The 20,815-nt window shown below is 35.9% G+C and overlaps 1 protein-coding gene across 1 annotated transcript in view; it reads right to left on the bottom strand.

Moving 5' to 3' along the window:
* Positions 1-3,704: 3,704 nt before the first annotated feature.
* Positions 3,705-20,815, bottom strand: part of timeless (timeless circadian clock) — a 55,345-nt gene continuing 38,234 nt past the window's right edge. Inside the window, exons 14-25 of the mRNA XM_016523303.1 lie at positions 20,650-20,732; positions 20,428-20,548; positions 16,151-16,233; positions 15,462-15,610; positions 14,536-14,755; positions 14,390-14,458; positions 8,661-8,779; positions 8,337-8,565; positions 7,792-7,834; positions 7,602-7,678; positions 4,105-4,237; positions 3,705-3,890 (exon numbers count right to left, since the gene is read on the bottom strand). Coding sequence (XP_016378789.1) covers positions 4,107-4,237; positions 7,602-7,678; positions 7,792-7,834; positions 8,337-8,565; positions 8,661-8,779; positions 14,390-14,458; positions 14,536-14,755; positions 15,462-15,610; positions 16,151-16,233; positions 20,428-20,548; positions 20,650-20,732 — 1,324 coding nt within the window. The 3' untranslated portion in view covers positions 3,705-3,890; positions 4,105-4,106. The remainder of the gene's footprint in view (positions 3,891-4,104; positions 4,238-7,601; positions 7,679-7,791; positions 7,835-8,336; positions 8,566-8,660; positions 8,780-14,389; positions 14,459-14,535; positions 14,756-15,461; positions 15,611-16,150; positions 16,234-20,427; positions 20,549-20,649; positions 20,733-20,815) is intronic.

The raw sequence follows: 20,815 nt of genomic DNA on the forward strand, positions 1-20,815 counted from the left end.
AGATCTCCACCTTGTAAATGCCACCTAATTAATGTCATTAACATATAATAGAGCAGTGTTTCCCAATCCTGGTATTGGAATACACCCAACACTGCACATTTTTTGATGGCTGTCTTATCTAACACACACATTTGAGATCTTTACTAATGAGCTGATGAGTTGAATCAGGTGTGTTTGTTTACACAGTACAGTGTTGAGGGTACTCCAGGACGAGGACTGGGAATCACTGCTCTATTACACAACCCCAAACCAGAAAAAGTTGGTACATTTTGTAAAATGCAATGAAATAAAGAACAAATTTTGATTTTGATGGCTGCAACACACTCCAAAAAAGTTGGGACAAAGAGACAATAAAAGTGAAAAGGTTACGGAATATCCAAATTAAACTGTTTTAAAACAGTCCACAATAAGCAGGTGAACTGGAAATAGGTTAGAGTATCGTGATTGAGTATTAAAAAAACCCCGGATTGGACTGAATCATGGCTCATCACTTTGTGCCAAATTTGAGAAGTGTCAAACAAATCAAAAATCACATTTCTCAAGGCAAAATCACAAAGACTTTAGGTCTTTCACCATCTACCATACATACACTGAACAAAACTGTAAACACAACACTTTTGTTTTTGCCCCCATTTTTCATGAGCTGAACTCAAATATCTAAGACTTTCGTCAATTCTATGCAGTGATGCCATGGGGCTCTCTGGGCCAGAGCTCATCTCAGACAATCAAAAAGAGTGGAAATGTGTGCTGTGGTCAGATGAGTCCACATTTTCATTCGTTTCTGGGAAAAATGGACATTGAGTTCTCAGTCACAAAGACCAAAGGGACCATCCAGACTTTCATCAGTGACAGATGCAAAAGCAAACGTTATGGTACTGGGGTGCAGCAGAGCAAACGGCACGGGTGACTGGCATATGTGCAAAGGTACCACTGACATGGAGGCATATATTGAAATTGTACAGAGACATATACTGCCATCAAGATGATGTCTTTCATTGGAAGTCCATGGTTATTAGATCAAGACAGTGGGTGTGGATCGAAATGGATGCAGGGATTAATTCAGGAGATCACAGGATTTGTGTTCTACAAAGTAGTGCATCGCCATGTTGATCTGTTGACAGCAAAAGGAGGTGCTGCATTCTGAAACTGTCTCTCAAGCACTATCTCAATCTAGCATGGGTGCTCAACCTCAGGATACTGATGTGAGGTCACTGGATTGTGATACTACATTGCAAAAAACACTCAGTACACCGACAATACTTGAGTTGACAGAGTTCTCAAGCTGGATGTCTAATACATTCCTCAAGAGAAAGGAAGCCAACAGAATATCTCAAATATTTTGTGAAATAAACATTGAGTAACAAAAAGAACATTAGTTCAAGGATTAGTAACATTGATTGATCCAGATGGTGGATCAGCACCTAGAGACGACCTCTACAATCTTGAATGTCAGCGGAGATCATGTCAACTAGCCAAACCCTAGAGACAGATCCCCTGTGAAGACCTCATCACCTTGATGAAACCGACTGAGCATGGTTTCTCCCAAGGTTTTTTTTCTCCATTTTTGTCACCAATGGAGTTTTGGTTCCTTTGGCTTGCTTAGTTGGGGACGCTTGACTGATTGCACAGACACTATTGGAAGAGAGCTGAACTGGATGATGACATCACTGAATAATCAATGAACTGACTTTAGCTGAAAAATGACTCTGTTATTGACTAACTATTTTCCTGTTTTGACACTTTAAAGCTGCTTTGACAATCAGTATTGTAAAAAGCTCTATACAAATAAAGGTGACTTGACTTGATTGAAATGCTAAAACAAGTACAATTACTCAACTTTTGAGTATTAAGAGTACTCAAAAAAATATTAAATTAAATTATTAAAAAATTAAAATTAAATTAAAATTATTATTAATTAAGAGTAGAGTTTTCCCCAAGAAGTATTTACTATATATTTTCTGAAAGAATTTAAGGGAATCACTAAAGTGGGGGGATGTTGCAGATGTATTGTAAAACCAAGAGTGCCCAATAGATGTCAGTGATGCATAGAGCAGTTCTGCAGCACTGTTGTAGGCAGAGAAAAGCTAAATTGCAGTGTATGGCACTTGTGTATGTATGTTGATTGCTGCTGAGAGGTGACATTATTTAAAAACACCATCAAGACCTAGACTGTTTCCTGAGCCTTTCTTAGTATATACGATATTACAAATTTCTCTGAAAGCAATAGTTAAACTTAAAATTTTTTGAATTTTGCTTAAGTAAATATACACTGCTGTTCAAAAGTTTGGGGTCAGTAAGATTTTTAATGTTTTAAAGAAGTCTATTCTGTTATTTAGCCAAAAATACAGACAAAAAAAACTAATATTGCAAAATAGAAAACCATTATTTTAAATGGTAATAATAAGTTATTTCTGCATGCAAAGCTGATTTTTCATCATCATTACTCCAGTCTTCAGTGTCACAAAATATTTATATTTTGAATAAATGCTGTTCTTTTTAACTTTTTATTCATCAAATAATCCTGAAAAAGTATCACGTTCCAAAAATATTAAGCAGCACAACTGTTTCCAATATTGATAATAAATCAGCATATTAGAATGATTTCTGAAGGATCATGCGACACTGAAGACTGGAGTAATGATGCTGAAAATTCAGCTTTGAATCACAGGAATAAATTAATATTTTAAAGCATATTAAAATAGAAAACCATTATTTTAAATTGCAATAATATTTTTCTGTTTTCTTGATCAAATAAATGCAGCCATGAGGATCAGAAGAGACTTGGAAGGGGGATTTTAGAAATTATGCTTAGGGCCCCCAAAATGCTAGGGCCGGCACTGAAAGTATGGCCCATTTCAGGGGTGGTCAAAATTGAAAATCAGTCAATGCTACAGAAATTTACATGTAAAGCTTCATGAGTAGGCTACTTTCTATGATCCCCCTAATTCTCACCATGAAATTTATTTATTTTTTTACTGTTATTTAAAAAAAGGCGTTAGAGCTTCAGACGCTGATTGAAGTGACTAAACATGAAAAGAAAAATGAACCACCCCTCCACTAGACTGAAGAGGGCCCTCTCTGGGAGGTTAGTTTTTGATTGCTTGCATGCCTAAAGGTAAGGTATCTTTTACAGTAGCATTCCAAATTCCACTTGTATACTTTAATATTACTCATGTTATGGCTATGGACTATAGTTTTAACAATATAATTTTGCAGACAATTACAACATAATTTGGACTACTTATACCAAAGTGCCAACTTAACAATAGCCCCTGATGGTTCCATTTTCTTTATGCTAGGACAATATCAGCAAGGCTAATACCGTCATAACCACAATGTAAACAATTTGCTTTTGAATTCATGAGACAATGTATAGATTTAGCTAAAATTGAGCTACTTACATAGTTAAACTGAATGCTTGCTACAGTAGCCTAATTATGTTGCTTAAAAAGGGGGAAATGCCAAGCTGACAATGACAGAAGCTGAAATTAAATTACCTTATTTATTTTAGTTGGAGTGGTTGTGAAATCAATTTATTGACATCATATCTAAGCCCTGTAATTTAATTGACCAATCAGCAGTTGCAACAGCTGTATAGTGCAATGAACACACTACTTTATACTAGTTAAAATTGGCTTACTGAAACAAAATTATGACCACCAAATACAAACATTTGTCTGTTAAATATATTACAACAAAGCTGATAGTTTCATACAGTAAACTTTATTAACATACAAAAGAGCAGTCAGTTACCTCATAAGAGCAAAAAGTTTCTCTGTATAAGAATTATACAGTGAACACTGAGCCAAAGCCTATAGAAATGTGAGATAACAGAGCAATTATTGTTTTACTGACACTGAAGTGAGAATGCTGGTGTATCAACAAGTTTCTAAACCAAAAAGCATGTAGAACAAGACTTTTGAAAATATATTCACAAAGATTTCCCAAAATAGTAAAATATCACAAACATGGCCAACAGTTCTTTTCTTGGGTAACTACAGAAGTTCAGAAAAAAGGTAGCTCGATGACTTACTTAATTCTTAATAATTCACTTAAAATGAAGAGGGGGGGGCAATTTATTATTGTATTGCGCTGTATTAATATTTCTAGTTATCTTCCTCTTCATCACTTAACACTCTCTTATATCTGCGCTTAGCTGGGGCAGCAGGACTCTCGTAGTCTGAATCGATGCTTCTTTCAAAGTTATTCCTGGATAAAGGATCCACATCTGAAATATCTGTGGGAGAGAAAAGTAAAGAAAGTCTTCTAGATAAATGTAGGAATTCACAGCACTTTAATCAATATCCTTCAGCATCATACACTGATTATAAAACATATCTACAGTTACCAATCAACTACTTCTTAAAATTTCACAAAGACCTTAAATGACTCATCTTAAATTGTTTAAAAGTATTAAAATTAAAAAATGTCCAATCCAGTTACTATATTTTTTTCCATTGTAGGATACCAAGTGAACAGGCAGTATAGGCTTACTAGAATAAAAGCCCTGCACTCAACACACAGAAAATAAACGTTCCTCTTTGAGCCATAATTCTTTGGCATCAGTGACTCTCGGATTATACTATACTGCTACTCCTTTGCACCTGCCTAATTTCAAACTGCTTTAAGGACAAAGGACAATTGTAAAGATAACACCAACTGGTAACATCCAAGTCTGCCACATCCTGACTGTCACACAAAAACTTATTTCACCCAAAACTATTCTGTAATTATTTAGTCACCCTCATGTCAATCCAAACCCATAAACAAATGCCCCTTCATTCATTCAAATTTACACCCCATATCACAAAGACAAAGCAACCAAATATCTACTTTGCAAAACAAGCTTTATTCTCCACGCCACTCTGCCAGACTACTCCACTGGACTGGTTTCTTGTGACATTTTTTTCTGGTTGGGCCAGCAATAAACAGTAAATATAATATATAGCATAATATAAAGAATAAAGCTCAATTTGGTGGGCAGAGTTAGTGTAAATACCCTTGGTGTTGATGTAGTTTTGTGGTTAAACAATATTTGTATGCTGTCTAACTTCAACAAGGATGTCAGGCTTTCTGTATTCTGCCTTCAGATCTTTTCAGCTTCTTTGGCTGTACAGATTCTCCCATTGTCTCTGCTGGTAAAGCACATTAGCTGCCACCTCTGTATTTATGCTAGAAGCATAGTGTTTTTTGGTGACGCAAAGAGCAAAAAATTGACAATGGATCACACTTATCATGCTTTTCCAGCTAAAACAATGGGAGAATCAGTACCTATACAGTAGAAGCCAAAAAAGTCTGAAGCCAGAAGCCAGAACGATCGACAAAGATTATAGAGCACACACAAGGAGAAAAGATTTGATTGAGAAAATCCTAGTAGTGATGACCAAGTTACTTCTAGGCTTTCTGTACCAGCAGCTGGTTTACCATTTTGTTCAAATCAAGACCCAAGGCCCCACATGCTCCACCCGAAAATTACCTTTGTAACATATTACTACAAATTGCACAGCAGTATTGAATAGAATTGAGTGACATTTAAAATCTGTATTTATTTTACTTTGAAAAACATATACAGAATTTTTTTCACAAAAACGTCAACATCAGCCTTTTAGTCAGTGGCGGTTCTGGCTTATTTGGTGCCATAAGCAAACTTAGACATAAGGACTGTCTTGATTCCTCGATTAAATTGGAGTACTCTATTATGAAAAATACTCAACTGCAATTTTCCCGTGCCAATTAACCGGCAAAATACCGTAAGTGGTGCATTCCATGGATGAGAATCCATGAAAAGCATGATTAGACCGTTTTCTAAGGCTGCACAAATATTAAAACCATTTAAAAATCAAAATAAAGCAGAGTGCTATTGTGAATTCACAAAGGCTGTGATTCAATAAAATAAATGTATGCTCTGCGGGTTTAATATGCACTTTATATGCATGTAGGTTATGTGCATTTCAGAGTGACTCCGTTCACAGTAAATGCTACTCCACACAAACAGTTATTATTTACATACGTGGACCGTCTTAAACTCCATCTTCGCATATGCTGTGAGTCTGAGTGGCTTATAACGTTCAGCTGGGAACAATGTGCACCATTCTATCAGATTTACAAGGTAAATCATTTATAAACCTGCACCAACACAGAAGAATACATTATCTTTCTAAATATGCTAAATGTGCATTACAACTTCAAAATAAAAGTTTAAATCTTCCTTCTGAGTTTGCATGTTTTGATGTCCACATGTTTTTGTTCAAGAAATGACAGTGGCTGTAGCATTTCTATCATAAAATGGCCAGACATTAAAGATTAAGTGGACATTTGAATTAAATGTTTAGTCAATATTAAACAAGGATTAGATCACGTTGTAAAGTGTAAAAACAATCGTCAGGCCGTTGGCACCCTCTGCAGACAATTGATATAATACATAATGTACATGAGCTATGATTATATTATTTTATTACATTATGTATTTTAACAGTTTTTTCAATAAAACGATATAATCTTTTGCTTTTGATATTTTATTTGAACCAATTGTTATTTCCTCATTGCCATTATATATGTATTTTAAGTCATTTTAAAGTCTATTTTTCGCTTAGGTCTATTTTTATTACCACCATAAAAATAAAAATAAAAAAAATAATCAAATTACTCGATTAATCGTCAGAATATTCGACTGATTACTCGATTACCAAAATAACTGTTAGTGACAGAGGAAACTATATATGAGAATGCACGTCCAGTTTTTGTATGAGAGCGAAAGAAATCCGCCAGCAAGTGGAAAGATTCACACTCTCACATTACATGGATGCGCTCTCGCCTTTCAAAAATGTGCTCTCTACATTTTTCTTGAAAATAAACTGTCTCAAATGAACTATAAAGAAAAGAAGACAGTTGTGTCTGAAAGCGGTGTGTGACTGCCTATATTTTCAATTCCAGGATCCGCCACTGCTTGTAGTTTGCGTAATTTGCACAATGCACTTTTTTTCTCGCTCTTTTAAGTGAAGAGTTTATTTCACTTGCAAACTAGCGATCTATGGACACTGAATGACTTTCCTGAGGCAAATGCAGCGTTACATGTTCACAAGCTGTTTTATTGTCTTTCCCTGTTTGATTGAACACTCACATGAGGCACGATACATTTCAATAATTTGTACAGAATCTTTCAACATACCTTATGAAGTTCATTCCCGTTTATTTCATACAATAAACAGTAGCAAATTAGAAAAGGTGACCATTCACACTGCCGTTTAAACTGAGGCAACTAAAACGTTTTAAGCTTTGCAAAACTTTCAAGTATTGCATTTCCTCTCTCATGTTTTCTTTTTTTGAGCGCTGCTTGGATATGTGCACTTCGTGGTTTTCTTTCCACTTATTCAGACCGGTGGTAAATGAGGTCAAACTGAGGTCAAACTGAGTCATCAATTGAGTTAAAACCAACCCACGCATGGTTTGCATGGTGTTTAACCGCTACTGGTCTCTACTCACTATTATCAGTGTAATTTACATGAATCTCAGTGACTATCGTGCTGAACCACGTCAATAGATGGAAGTGGTAACAGAAGTTCTAAAATTCTAGATGAGCTTTTAAGATATTGTTTCATTACCTCTCTGATCATCATCATCATCGTCATCATCCAACACTCTTCTTCTCTTCGTTGATATTTTCTCCTCTATATGATCACTGAAACCCAAATAATCAAAATCACATTTAGTAGAAATGTGAAGAAAGTCATGTTTAGCTTGAACCTTCAGAAATTTTGGTCACTAAAGAAGTACATCAATACTGGTACTAACCTTTGTTCCACAGTATCAGAACTGCCCTCACATGATGGAGAATCTTATAAAGACAGAAAAAACTTAAATCGCTTAATTGGTAATTACCAAATAAGTACGTAGTTAAAATAGTTCACATGGTCAAATATATTTTAAATAATATAGCTACAAGCAGCAATTATGAGGCCAAGCACACCAATGCCATAACATTTAATTAAAAAAATAGCATTCCGGTGATGATTTTAGAAAATTCAAAAATAGTAGTGAAATTTCTATATGGTAGAAACTGAAACCATATTAGTGCATTCGACTTGGCATTAACTCAGAAATCAGAAGGAAAAAAAAATCCTTTGTGGCGCTAGAGGGTTTATAAGGATTTGCTATTGTACATGCTCAGACTGTCCTCTATCTGTAATATGCTAACATATATAACTTCTATGGGCTGCCACAGTTTAAGAGTGACAAAGACAAAGAACAAACTAATAGATAATTGCATTTACACCTTCAGTGCTTGGCCTCTAATAAAATGATCAACATTGGCATCACCAAATATGTTGCATACTTACCCTTTGATTTAGAAGAGGCGCATTTCCTCTGGCGTGACAACAGCAAAGCTCTCAGTGCTTGAGCTCTCATCTCTTGATTATCATTATCCTCCATCTCAACAGTCAGACTGTTCTCCTTGTTTCCCTCAGAGTCCCCTTCAGCTGCAGTCTCCTCAACCAAGTCAAGAGATGCTGCTACTGACCTCAGTTGATGCACGCTCAGACTGGAAGAAATTCTCCAGAAAGATTCCTGATGAATGACACATTGGATGAGATGATAGCTTATAGTGTCTTCAAATAATCACTATTATAGGAATACGGAAGCTTCTGAAGCTCAAACCAAACCTGTCCATCTGTGGGTGCACGGATACCGACTGTGCGTAGAAGTTTTTGGAAAGTCTTGTTCTCCATGGCATCTTCATTCTCCTCTGTCAGAGGAACCAGTGCCACAGGATGAGAAACACCTGGAGAAAGAGAGGCCATATTTTAAATTTAACTATTTTTGCATCTGACGAAAAACTTGGTTTTTCTTGGGTGGTTTCTAGGGCTTTTCTACAGATGCAGTCATTGTGAATATGTTTTGAAGAGAAACAGATCATGCTGTATCAAACAACATTAGGCAGTGAAAAAAGACATGATCAGTAGGGGGCTGTTGTGTTTTCTTTGTTTCATTTGCTAATGGTCTTCTCAACCCTGTCCTGGAGATCCCCAACCACTGCACACATATTGTATGTCTCTGTCGTGGAACACACCAAATAGAAATCTAGTTGTGTTAGATTAGGTAGAAATACAAAATGTGCAGTGGTGGGGGTCCTCAGGGCAGGTTTCAGAAGCACTGGTTTAGGGAGTTCGTTCAAGACAAAGGGTAGACTCATATACTGTATATTCACACTCACAGTGTGCTGTAGCACTTCTTAAATGCTCAATAGCCAAATTCAAGTTGGCCGGACAGTGATCTATTGTTTCTGAATTGTTATTATTGGTGCCCAAGACTCTGAGAGCTTGGAGACTGTATTGTACACTCTGAGTTTTTAAAATGTGTGCTATAAATGAATAGTGCTCATCAACAGCTGTTGTGATCGTATTCTCACTTAAATGCAGTAGGGGCTTGGACCCAGAAACAGTACTCACAACATTCATCTGATAGCACATGGATATATAATATACACCATGCCATTTGAAAATTACATTTAAAAAGATAAGACTCAAGACTTCTCTTCCTTTCCTTGGACATCATTTATATTTCATATGACAATAAAATAAAAAGTGGGTCAGTACTTAATGAGGGTTCTCCTTAAAAAAAAAAACTACTGTTCACCTCACTTGGTGCAGTATGCATTTGTGTTATGGTTAAACTAAGTTTTAGGGGAAGAAAACAAAGCATCAAATAGACAGTGTCAACTTCCACTAATGCACAGCGCAGGCTTTGCTGTCTCGTGTCTGTCAGTGCGTTGTTTTGCAACAAACAGACTAAAATTTATAAGCATTTGGTGGAATTCCCTTTTAAATTTAGCTGTTGTGTCATGTTATATGAATATATAAATACATTATGAATTTTATGGATCTATAGATTCATTTATGGTTTGAGCTTCTTCCTGTGTGATCAGCCTCACTGCTTTCATTAGAAGCTTTAGGCAAACAGGCTCTATTACATTAATTTCCAATGGATTCGACATTATGCAAATATAACAAACTGAAATCATTGTGCTTGTTTTTATTTTGCAAACAGTATGTAGATAATAGTGAATAATGTTCCCTAATCTAAAGTGTTGTCGTATTGGTTAACAAATAGCATTCTTCAATACCACATTAATAACACCCCCCCCCCCGGTTATAAAGTATAACTTTATTTAATTACAAAACACTCATCTTTATTGTTAATTTTCTAATAAAATATAACACTTTTTACATTAAGTGGAAAGTTTTCATTCATATGAAATGATTATTGATTTTGAATACTATTGGCAAATCAATATGTTATCAGCTAGATTTTCCAGTTTGAGCTTTTGGTATCTTCAAGATCTATTATCGGTATTGCACAACTTTTACTTCACAGCAGTTACTGAAATGGCAAATCCATTACTTAAAAGGGGGGTCTACAAACTTTTGGCTATATAGTGTATATTATCATTACAATTTTTATTTTATTTCCACTTTCTTTTTAATTAGCAGAGATTACGTTGCTGTATTGTTTATTGTAAGTTTAATATGTTTTGCTTTAGGAGTGGATGACATATGAAAAAAAATTTATATTTGGGGGAAAATATGACTAAACTTGGCTTAGGACTGAAATTGCATGTAATTAGGGCCCAAACACTGAAAGCGTGCAGTTGTGAAAGTGCATGTAGTAAACCTTTAAGTTCTCTTCCTAGGAGATTCATGTGATCATTAACTCAATGCTGAACAGATTTTTGGAATTTCAAATGGTTTCACCATAGCAAGGTAATATGGCTACGTTCACACTACGAACCTTAGTGCTCAATTCCGATTTTTTTGTATAGCTGTTCACATTGTTTTAAATGTGGCCAATATCAGATTTCCAGTGTGAACAGATCATGGTTCTGAACTGACCCGCATGCGCAAAAGAACGATACGAACAGGGTTTCCAGATTTTCACAACAAAATCCGCCCAATTCTTTCTCAAAACTAGTCCAAAACTAGCCCAATCATGTTCAGGGAGGTAAACATCGCGTTAGTGTGGTCACTAACCCACAAATTTGAAAAACATCCCGCGGCAACAGATGAAAAAGTAGCCCAATTCCACAGGGAAAATGTGGATTTGGCAACACTTGCGCAGCTCGCCGTCATACGGAAGTAAACACGGAGGATAAAGTAAGCGATTATGAGCTTATTTATAGTGTGATCTGCTGCAGAAGCCAGCGAAATTATGCACAGGCAATATGAAAAAATAAAGACAAGGATGTGACAAAAGAAAGCCGAGTTTTGAAACTTTTATGATACGAGCCTCGTGTTTTGCTTGTAGAGTTGTCACTGTAATACACATGAGTTCTGACACACTGTACTTCCACTGATTACCTTTCGTTACTGTCTTGATAACTTTGGGTGTGTCAAATCTTTGAAGTGTCTCCCGTAAGTGCGGAATTATGACGAATGTTGATCTAGAGTGACGTAAAAGCCGCATGAAACCCGACATGACCGTTTACACTGCTGTCACATTGCAAAACATCTGACATGGATCGGATTTAGTACCACATATGGAAGTGGCACAAATCAGAATTCAAAAGATCAGATTCCATGCTGTTTGTGCTGTTCACACTGTCATGACAAAAACAGATCTGAGTCACATGCGAGCAAAAAAAAAAAATCAGATTTGGGCCACATTTGCCTGCAGTGTGAACGCAGCCTATGTGACCCTGGACCACAAAACCAGTCTTAAGTTGCTGGGGTATATTTGTAGCAATAGCCAAAAATACATTGTATGGGTCAAAATTATAGTTTTTTTCTTTTATGCCAAAAACCATTAGGATATTAAGTAAAGATAATGTTCCATGAAGATATTTTGTAATTTTCCTACTGTAAATATATTAAAACTTAATTTTTGATTAGTACAATGCATTGCTAAGAACTTCATTTGGACAACTTTAAAGGCACCCTCAGATTCCAGATTTTCAAATAGTTGTATCTCGTCCAAACCATGCATCAATGGAAAGCTTATTTATTCAGCTTTCAGATGATGTATAAATCTCAATTTTGAAAAATTGACCCTTATGACTGGTTTTGTGGTCCAGGGTCACACATATTTATGGCGAAAAAAGGGAAACTGTAAGTGTCTCAAATCCTCTGTGTGCACTGAGTGATTTAGATCAATCTTGAGTGATATGTTTAGTCAAGGAAGCTAATCATAAGGATGTGATTATTCTGAGTCACAGTAATAGAGCCACCAACTGGAAGCAGGAAATGTTCCACTTACAAAAGGCTTTGAAATTATATTGTTATTAGGCCTGTCAATCAATTAAAATATTTAATCGCGATTAATCGCAACTTAATTGCACCTTTTTATATGTTCTAAATGTACCTTAAAATCAATTATTTTCAAGTTTTTAATACTCTAATCAACAAGGGCATGGACAAATATGGATGCTTTATGCAAATGTATGTTTATTATTAGTGAAACCATAGTCAACAGAGCATGAAGACTAGACCTGTTTCATAGGTCATAGATGTTTTTTAAAAAACATGTCTATTAGACACAAAAAGAACATAAAAATACCAGGTTCCCATTACTTCTCTTTCTTTGCACTGAGCAATACTTACACAAGCCTGTTTACATTATTTGCAGGACAGGGCAGCTCACTTCTTCTGAACATGCAAAATGTACATTTATTATTTATTATTACAATTGTTTGCCTCTCTGTGCCCACATACTGTATTTTTATGCAGCTTAATTCTCAATAAAACTGTTTTCATTGATATATTTTACTGTTTCTGTTGTCAGATAACGGAATGAATATGAAATAGTGACTGAAACATGACCCATTAAGACTACATAACCAGCTCTCCCTTCCAAGAAGTTAATCTGCACAAAAATCCTGATAATCGAGCCGTCGTCTGATGAAATCAAATAGGCTGCACATAAGATAAAGACAATAGCTGTGCTGTGATTTCGCTGCTCCTCTCTGCCACTCGCTGAACAGAGCAGACGCAGAGAGAGGTGTGCGCGCAGCGGGAAAGAGACCTCGCACAGCAGTACCGGCTGGTCTCAGAAACTAAGTAAGGTTTGGTCAAACCCTAACGATTTGTTGCTAGGCGCTTTTTCTGAAAAAAAAAAAAAAGCGGCTAAAGGGGTCTGAAAAGTCACTAAATCTAGCGACAAAGTCACTAAGTTGGCAACACTGTCAAAGTCCATTCTGCGAATATGATCAAAAATGCTGATGCTTTTTGGCTATAAAAAAAAAAAAACACTGACGAGGAAAGAGTTCAAATGTAATTTAAATAAAAACAATTAATTCAATCCATTATTAAAAATGTTATTCCTCATCCTGCCTTAATGTTTTCTCCAAACAATGTGACTACAGGCTGTCATTGAGGCTAAGGGTTGCCCGACAAAGTATTGTCTTTTGTTTTTGGTTTGACTGTATCTATTTGATAAATGAAGTTAACCAACTAACATTATACATACCCTTTTGGTTTCTGTACCCAATATTTAAAAAATGTACAAATGCAATAAAAATATCGGTATCGGTACTCTGTATCGGCAAGTACCAAAAATAAAAGTATCGGTATCGGGCGAGTACTGGAAAAAGTGGCATCCCTACAGAAAATGCATGCTGCGTTAATCGCGCATTAATAAAATTAGTGCCGTTAAAATGAATTTGCGTTAATTTTGACAAATATGGGACACCGTTTACCCCTTGGAGGACATTGGACAAAGCTCTCAATTTTGGGACACTGCAGACTGTTTTGTAAACCAGGCACAATTAAATGCAGTTTGAAAAAAACATTTTGTTGAAAGATGACGCAGTGCCAATTGTATTAAATCTGACAGCAGTAATATCACAGTAAATAATTTCATAATGCTTTGTCTGTAAAAGAGGGCTTTATATTTATTTTTATTTATATTTATGTTTTCAAAACACTTTCTTACATGCAAAAAAGAGTGCTTGAGTTAATAAGCCCTCCGTCACAAACGATTTTTAATTATTAAAAAATATTTTTTTCTTACATAAGGAGAACCTCAAAGAACATATTGAAATACTAAAAATAAAAAAGGCTTCTTTCTCTCTCTAACTCTAGTGATTCAGAAAATTACCATAAATACTTCTGAAAATTAGGGCTGCAACTAACGATTATTTTGATAATCGATTAGTTGGCCGATTATTTTTTCGATTAATCGGATCTTCTTCTTTCTTTTTTTTGGACAAAAAACACTTCCACATTCTGCCCAATGTCCTTTAAACAAACGTGTCAACTGAATGCTATGAAAATAGTGCTTAACAATTTATTAGACACACATCATAATAAAGATAAAACACAAATATTTTAGGAATCTGTCAAAAAATTGTTCAAGCAGATGTAACAGAGAGGCTTTAATCACTAACGTTTTATGTACTCACCATCCTCCTCGCGGTCATCAGCAGTTCTGTTAAGGGAATTCTGTAGCCACAGGACAGGCCCTGACAGACCTGTTAACACAAAATATCAGGAATGTTCTCAGCCTTCACTTAGAAAGAATCTCAAAATTATGCCTGATGGTACTTACCTTGTTGCTGTAAAGTCTGGACCATGTTTCTCAGACTATGAATTTTCTTCAAAGAATTGTCTCTACTCGTGCTCTTTTGTCCTTCTTTGGCTGAGTTGTCAACAAGCTCTTCATAGTCTTGTTCATCTTCATCTTGATCAGATTGATCCTCTTGTTCTTCCTCTATGTCCAGTTCCTTCTCCTGTGGCTCTTCAGTCAGATCAAAGAACTCTTCCTCTGTCTGACATGTATAAACACACAAATTTAAATGTATATCTGCCGACAGAAGAGCAGCTACTGTAAATGTCGACTGGTTGGGAGTTATTAAAGTATTCTGAATTACATACACCTTAATCATTTTACTATGATGATGGCAAAGGTAAATGCAAGTTTAAAAATGGTTTTGAATGGCCTTTCAGTAGACACAGTCCTTGAGGGGGCCTTGGGGTCTTTACATGGGGCCTCAGTAAATTGCTGTAAAAAAAGTAAAAAAGCCAACCACCTTGTCTCCATCACATTCTGGTAAAGACTGGTATAGACATTTTATTGCTAAGATATGGCTAGGGCCTCCAACCACTGGTAAGGGCTCTTTTAGGACACTGCATCAAGTCAAAAAAGACCACTTCCATGTATCTATGATCTAAATGACCACCTTGTGAAATTGTAAAATTCACAGGCAAAAAATAAAAAAAAGTGGTGCTTGGTGGGTGTTAATTTTCAACCCTGGTTTCAGGCATTTTTGTTTTAGTTCAGCATAAATGTAATTATTACCATTGTACATACTGTATAACATAATGCATCCATTTTGCATTACACCAATGAGGTGTAGAAGGTTAAAATATGCCAGTCATGAAAAAACTTGTCTTTTAATTTTAGGATGAAATGTGACTGCCCTATCAAAGCTTTTTTTATATTGCACCATAGAACTTATATGTTGATGGACGCACCATTCCAGTACTCCTCCCAGGAGCGCTGCGATTTCTCTTCTTGTAAAGATCACTGCGATCGGACACTAGACCAATGCTGAGGATCTTGTCGACTATTCGAGCCCTTGAACGCTTGGCTGTGATCCGCTTTAGAATATTTCCAAGCACATCTATGAAAATAACAGAGAAAACAATAAATAAAGGACTTTGCCTTGAAGTCAAGAGACCGAGTTAGGTAGATGTGATGATTATTTTCAGTTTTATTATTTCTTCTTCTTTTTATTATTTTCACTTATGTTGAAGAGACAGTTTCAAAGCCAGCGAGCAATTACACTGATTTCATGAATTTCATTTCAAAGTTTTCATGAACCTCAAATGTTCAAAACATGCTTCATTTCAAAATGGACATCACTGAAAACAGGGATAACTTCAGATGTTTCGGTAATAATAATCAAATGTTAATTCAGGAACAACTGAATGATTTAGTGAGTTCATTTGTGAAAGATTTATTAGACTTAAATTTTAGAGTTTTTTTTTTAACTCATTAAAGAGACTCCTCACATTCATTTATTTTTATCTCATTACCTCATTTCATTTTTGTTATTACAGTAAGAGCAATGAAATCAACAACACAAAATGATCAGAATTTTTACTTGATTATGAAATAATCATCATTTCATATAATTAAAATATATTTAATTTACACTAACCATCAGAGTCTCTAAACTCCTCAAAGAGCACCTGGAGTTCTTGTTCCTGTTCTTCAGTCCAGAGCACGATACGAGTACCTTTTCTGATCAAATGAGGGGGTAAAAAAAGACCAACAAGTGTTTAAACAATGAGCAAGTAATGACTCATATAAAGTAATGCCAACCACATAAACAGGGTTCGTACACATTTTTACCAATAAATTTCCATGACTTTTGAGACAATATTCATGACCTAAATATTCCATTATTTTACAATAAGAATAAAAATCTGTTCAAGTTATCATAGCATATGTTAACTAAAATGAATGACTATTAATGCTACTCGTTTGCTTTCTTGTTTTAGTAATAAGTACAAGCTGCAACTGCGCCAGACGTTACTCCACATTTCACATATCACATCACTGAATATTATCATTTATTTAACTGTGTGGCCAGGATGGCCATTTTGGTGTCATTTTGTGTGTATTTTTGCTGCTTAAATGCAACAAGCTGCGCTTTAGAGCCCTGCATTTCAGCCCGAGCCCAACGGCCCCAACTTATTTATGGCGTCGGGACAATTTTCACGTCATAGCTCAGACACGGGCCAGGCATCAGGCTTGCTTCCTCCTTATTTTTATATTTTAGATATCCATCAATTATTATGGTGATGACAAAGATCTGCCGCGCTGGTGGAAACAACACGAGACCGTGCTACTGCGACTGTCAAGAGTGGCTCGGACGGTGTTTAGTGTCCAGCAGCAGCGAGTGCTGGTAGAGTTCCATGTTAAAGCGCACGCAAAGCTTGCCACAAAACGCCAGCAAGTAATTACCGTGATGAATGCCCCAGGGGAAATAGAATATTCGCAGGCTATGCGCAATCCCGCACCGGAATTCAGGACCTGATTAAACACAATTCTATTATACAGAGTTTTGTGAAATAGATTTCAATGACTTTTCCAAAACTTTCTGGGTTTATTTATTTTTCCAAAACTTTTCCAGGCCTGGAAATTGGTGTTTTAAAATTCCATGACTTTTCCAGGTTTTTCATGACCGTACGAACCCTGCATAAAGCAAAGACTAATTAAATACAAATCTGAATTGCCATTTAAAAGTTTACAGGATTAGTTTTTTTTTTTGTAGTTACAATGGCTCCTAGCATCTGCAATTGATGAAACTGTTCAGAATGTGTACCAAGTTTAGTGAAGTTTGGATGCTGTGCTCAAGATATAGGCCAACTGGTCATTATGACCAACACCAAAATATATAAAAACCTCAATATTATTATTAAAAACCATGCACAACCTTATTATCTGCTAAAATTCAAGTTATTAGCTGATAAAATTATATTAACTAATGGTGGGCATTCTAGCTGATTTATTTGTTTGATATTTCATGTCTTAGAAATTGTTTTCACTAGGGCTGCCCCCTAATAGTCGACTAACCTTTAGTCGACAAGAGGAGGCTTGGTCAACCAAAATTTGATTAGTCGCAGAAAAAAAAAATCCACAGGAAGTGGTGAGGTCATGCAGTCCGTGACGGACAGATCGTTAACGGCTGGATTTTGTGGTAATACAGTACATCCAAATGCTGGCCTATCATTCATCGACCTCAAATATGGCTTATCATCTGAAATATGTAAGTAGTAGCAACTTTACATGGCCACTCAATCTAATGTTAACCTAGAAAAATGTGCGCTATTCAAGTGTCTGTGCGGAGTGTGAAAGCTGAACAGTAGCGCGCTCACAGCATGACAGATGGAGGCGCCGGTGCAGTCACTTGCTCTTAAAATACTCTGTCATTTTGGTCATACAGATAAGAGTAAAACAACTTTCGAATCTGTAAAGCCTCTACGTTTATTTGTGTGCACTCACTATAACAACAAAACATTTACTTGCTTTTGTAAATTAATGAAAGCAAACAGGATACGCTTTCTGCTGTCTCGGCCTCTGTGAACAATTGTTCATTTCATTGACGAATAATTTGCTTCATAATTTTCGTCAAAGACATTTTTTCCACTGACGACAACGAGAAGATAACGAACTAAAACTCTTTTTGAATGACAAAAACTATGATGAAAATTTATTGACATTTTCATCAACGACAAAAATGTTAGGGAGGGACGATTTGGGAAGAGATTCATTCAATTACAAAACGAATCTGCTGCGTGGTTCGGAGGTTAGTTGCGTACATATGAACCGGCGGGACATAAGATAACATACACTTGCTGCACGTCTCCTAAAACGTTCAAAAATGTCAATATGTGGGAGCAAGAGAAGAGCAGACATATGGATAAATCTGACGACGCAAGAGAGAACTCAATTCGGTCCGGTTTTCTGAGCGCAGACACCGAAGCATAAACACACAGAAAGCGCGCCTCACAGCGCGCAAGTACTCTTCAGTGTTGCCAATCTAGCTATTTTGTAGCTAGATTTAGCGAATTCCCCACCCCTTTTGAGACATTATTTAAAAGTTTAGGGACAAATATAGCAACTTCTTGGACAAACCTCATCTAAGTTCTCATCTTGCCCACTGATTTATATTCATCTTTATATAGATCAGTGAATTTGCCATTATGATGTCATCTAGTGACTGAGTTTGGAAATTTTGGAGAAATGCTTAATAAATGCATTACACTAACTAAACCCATTATATTTTAGCTGACTAAATTTACTCTAGAGTTAGTCGACTAAAATCTTATGATATTTAGTCGACTAAAACTAGACTAAAACTAAAAACAATTCAGGTGACTAAAATATGACTAAAACTAAATCAAAATTTGCTGTCAAAATTAACACTGCTGTGAACTTGAGCTGAAACTCAGTGTATACTTGCCTTACAGACATGAAAAATATGATAAACATTATGAGAGTGAAATGTCTACTTTCAAATGAAGCAATTCAAATCTGAAAAAAACATTATGTAATCCGTATGAAACTTGCAAGCAGGCGCATCCACAACTGTGGAGATGACGAGTCCGTGTCGCCCAATTCATCAGCCGAAAACACTAGTTTATAAATAGATTATTAAAATGTTAATGCAGTTTAATCTTACTGTGTCCCTGACACATTCATCATCATTACTTCTGCCGGTGTGCTGTGGCAAGCTTTATGCATGCGCTTGAGCGCTTATTAGGCTATGTAGGCAATTAAAGGCTCATTAGCATGATTTAAATTGTTTATTAATAAACGTGCGATTAGTCGACTAATACATAAAATGAACGAATACTAGTTGACCAGAAAAATCTTTAGTCAAGGGCAGCCCTAGTTTTCACCAAAGAAAACAAATGAAAAACTTTAATTTCACCCCTTTTTAAGTACCCATTCTGTCAATCTTGATTGAAGTAATAGTTCACCCAAAAATGAAAATTTGCTGTTAATTTACTCGCCTTTAGGTCATCCAAGATGTAGGTGACTTTCTTTCTTCAGTAGAGCATTGAAGATGATTTTAGATGAATCCATGGTCCTTGGTGATTCATAAAATGCAAGTCAATGAGTTCTGTCTTCTGAGGTAAGATAAAAATGCCCTACATAAACTTTCTGGCAGAGACTGATCATTTCGCTTTATAAGACCTTGGAGCCTCAGGGATTAACTTTGTATTTTCTGTACCTGCTTTTTTTTCGACTCTCAGAAGTGACAGAACCCAGTGATTGTATTTTATGAATCACAGAGGACCATGTATTCAGCTAAAAACCATCTTTAACTTTCTTTCCTCTACTGAGGAAAGAAAGTCATCTACATCTTGGATGGCTTGAAGGTGAGTACATTAACAGCACATTTTTATTTTTGGGTGAACTACAGATTTAAGTTTGGATTTTGGGTCTAGCAGAGTTAATGGAGTTTTTTCGTGTACTGTGCACAGACTTTATGAAACAATGAAATGCTTGGTTTAATTTCATTATCAATCATTTTTATTAGTTGTTGCAGCCCTACTGTAAAATCCTGCTATGTGTGCTAGGTGTGTATTACACAATTTGAATTCACTTTTTTTGGGGCAAAGAAAGCTTATTTATAATATAACCACTAGCCAGCAGTGACAAGTTAAAGCTGTTAGTGATGTTTGCAGCAAAATTTGACTAGAAGAGTAAAAATAATGAAACTGAAACTAACAAAACCCTGATTAAGTGAAAACAATTTGTTAGTTCAGTTGAATTTAAATGAATTACAGAGAAGAAAAAGAGGGAGAGAGAGAAAGGATGCAGCTTCCTATGTAGACAGTAAGCAGCTCACTAAGAGCAAAATGTCTTTACTTTGCTACCAGCCTTTACTTTCCAACTATAGGTTTTACAAAAGAATCATACCTCTCTTTCTTTAAATCCTTCATACTGTCCACTAAACCCATGGACACCATGTGAGACACCACCTCACGTCTAGTGTGGCTGCTGCTCAGCAACGGTAATATGGTCTCAACAATATTTGGCACTAAAGAACAAAAACATCAACAACAACAACAAAGATCATTTAGAAGACTGGTCAACACTCAAAAAACAAACAACAGACAGTGTGAATTACTGGAACTCCACCTCCAGAGTCCTTGTACTCTTCATACAATCGCTGAAGCTGTTCTTCTTCCTCAGGAGTCCACTTGCTTTTTTTCTTGTCTTCCCTAATATATATACAAATGTCAATAAAACATATCACTAACTTTTGAGCACTGTAATGAAGTTCAAAGATATGAGCGCTCATCAA

The sequence above is a fragment of the Sinocyclocheilus rhinocerous genome, unplaced genomic scaffold (genome assembly GCF_001515625.1).
Source record: "Sinocyclocheilus rhinocerous isolate Xijiao unplaced genomic scaffold, SAMN03320098_v1.1 scaffold2285, whole genome shotgun sequence".
Lineage (NCBI taxonomy): Eukaryota > Metazoa > Chordata > Actinopteri > Cypriniformes > Cyprinidae > Sinocyclocheilus > Sinocyclocheilus rhinocerous.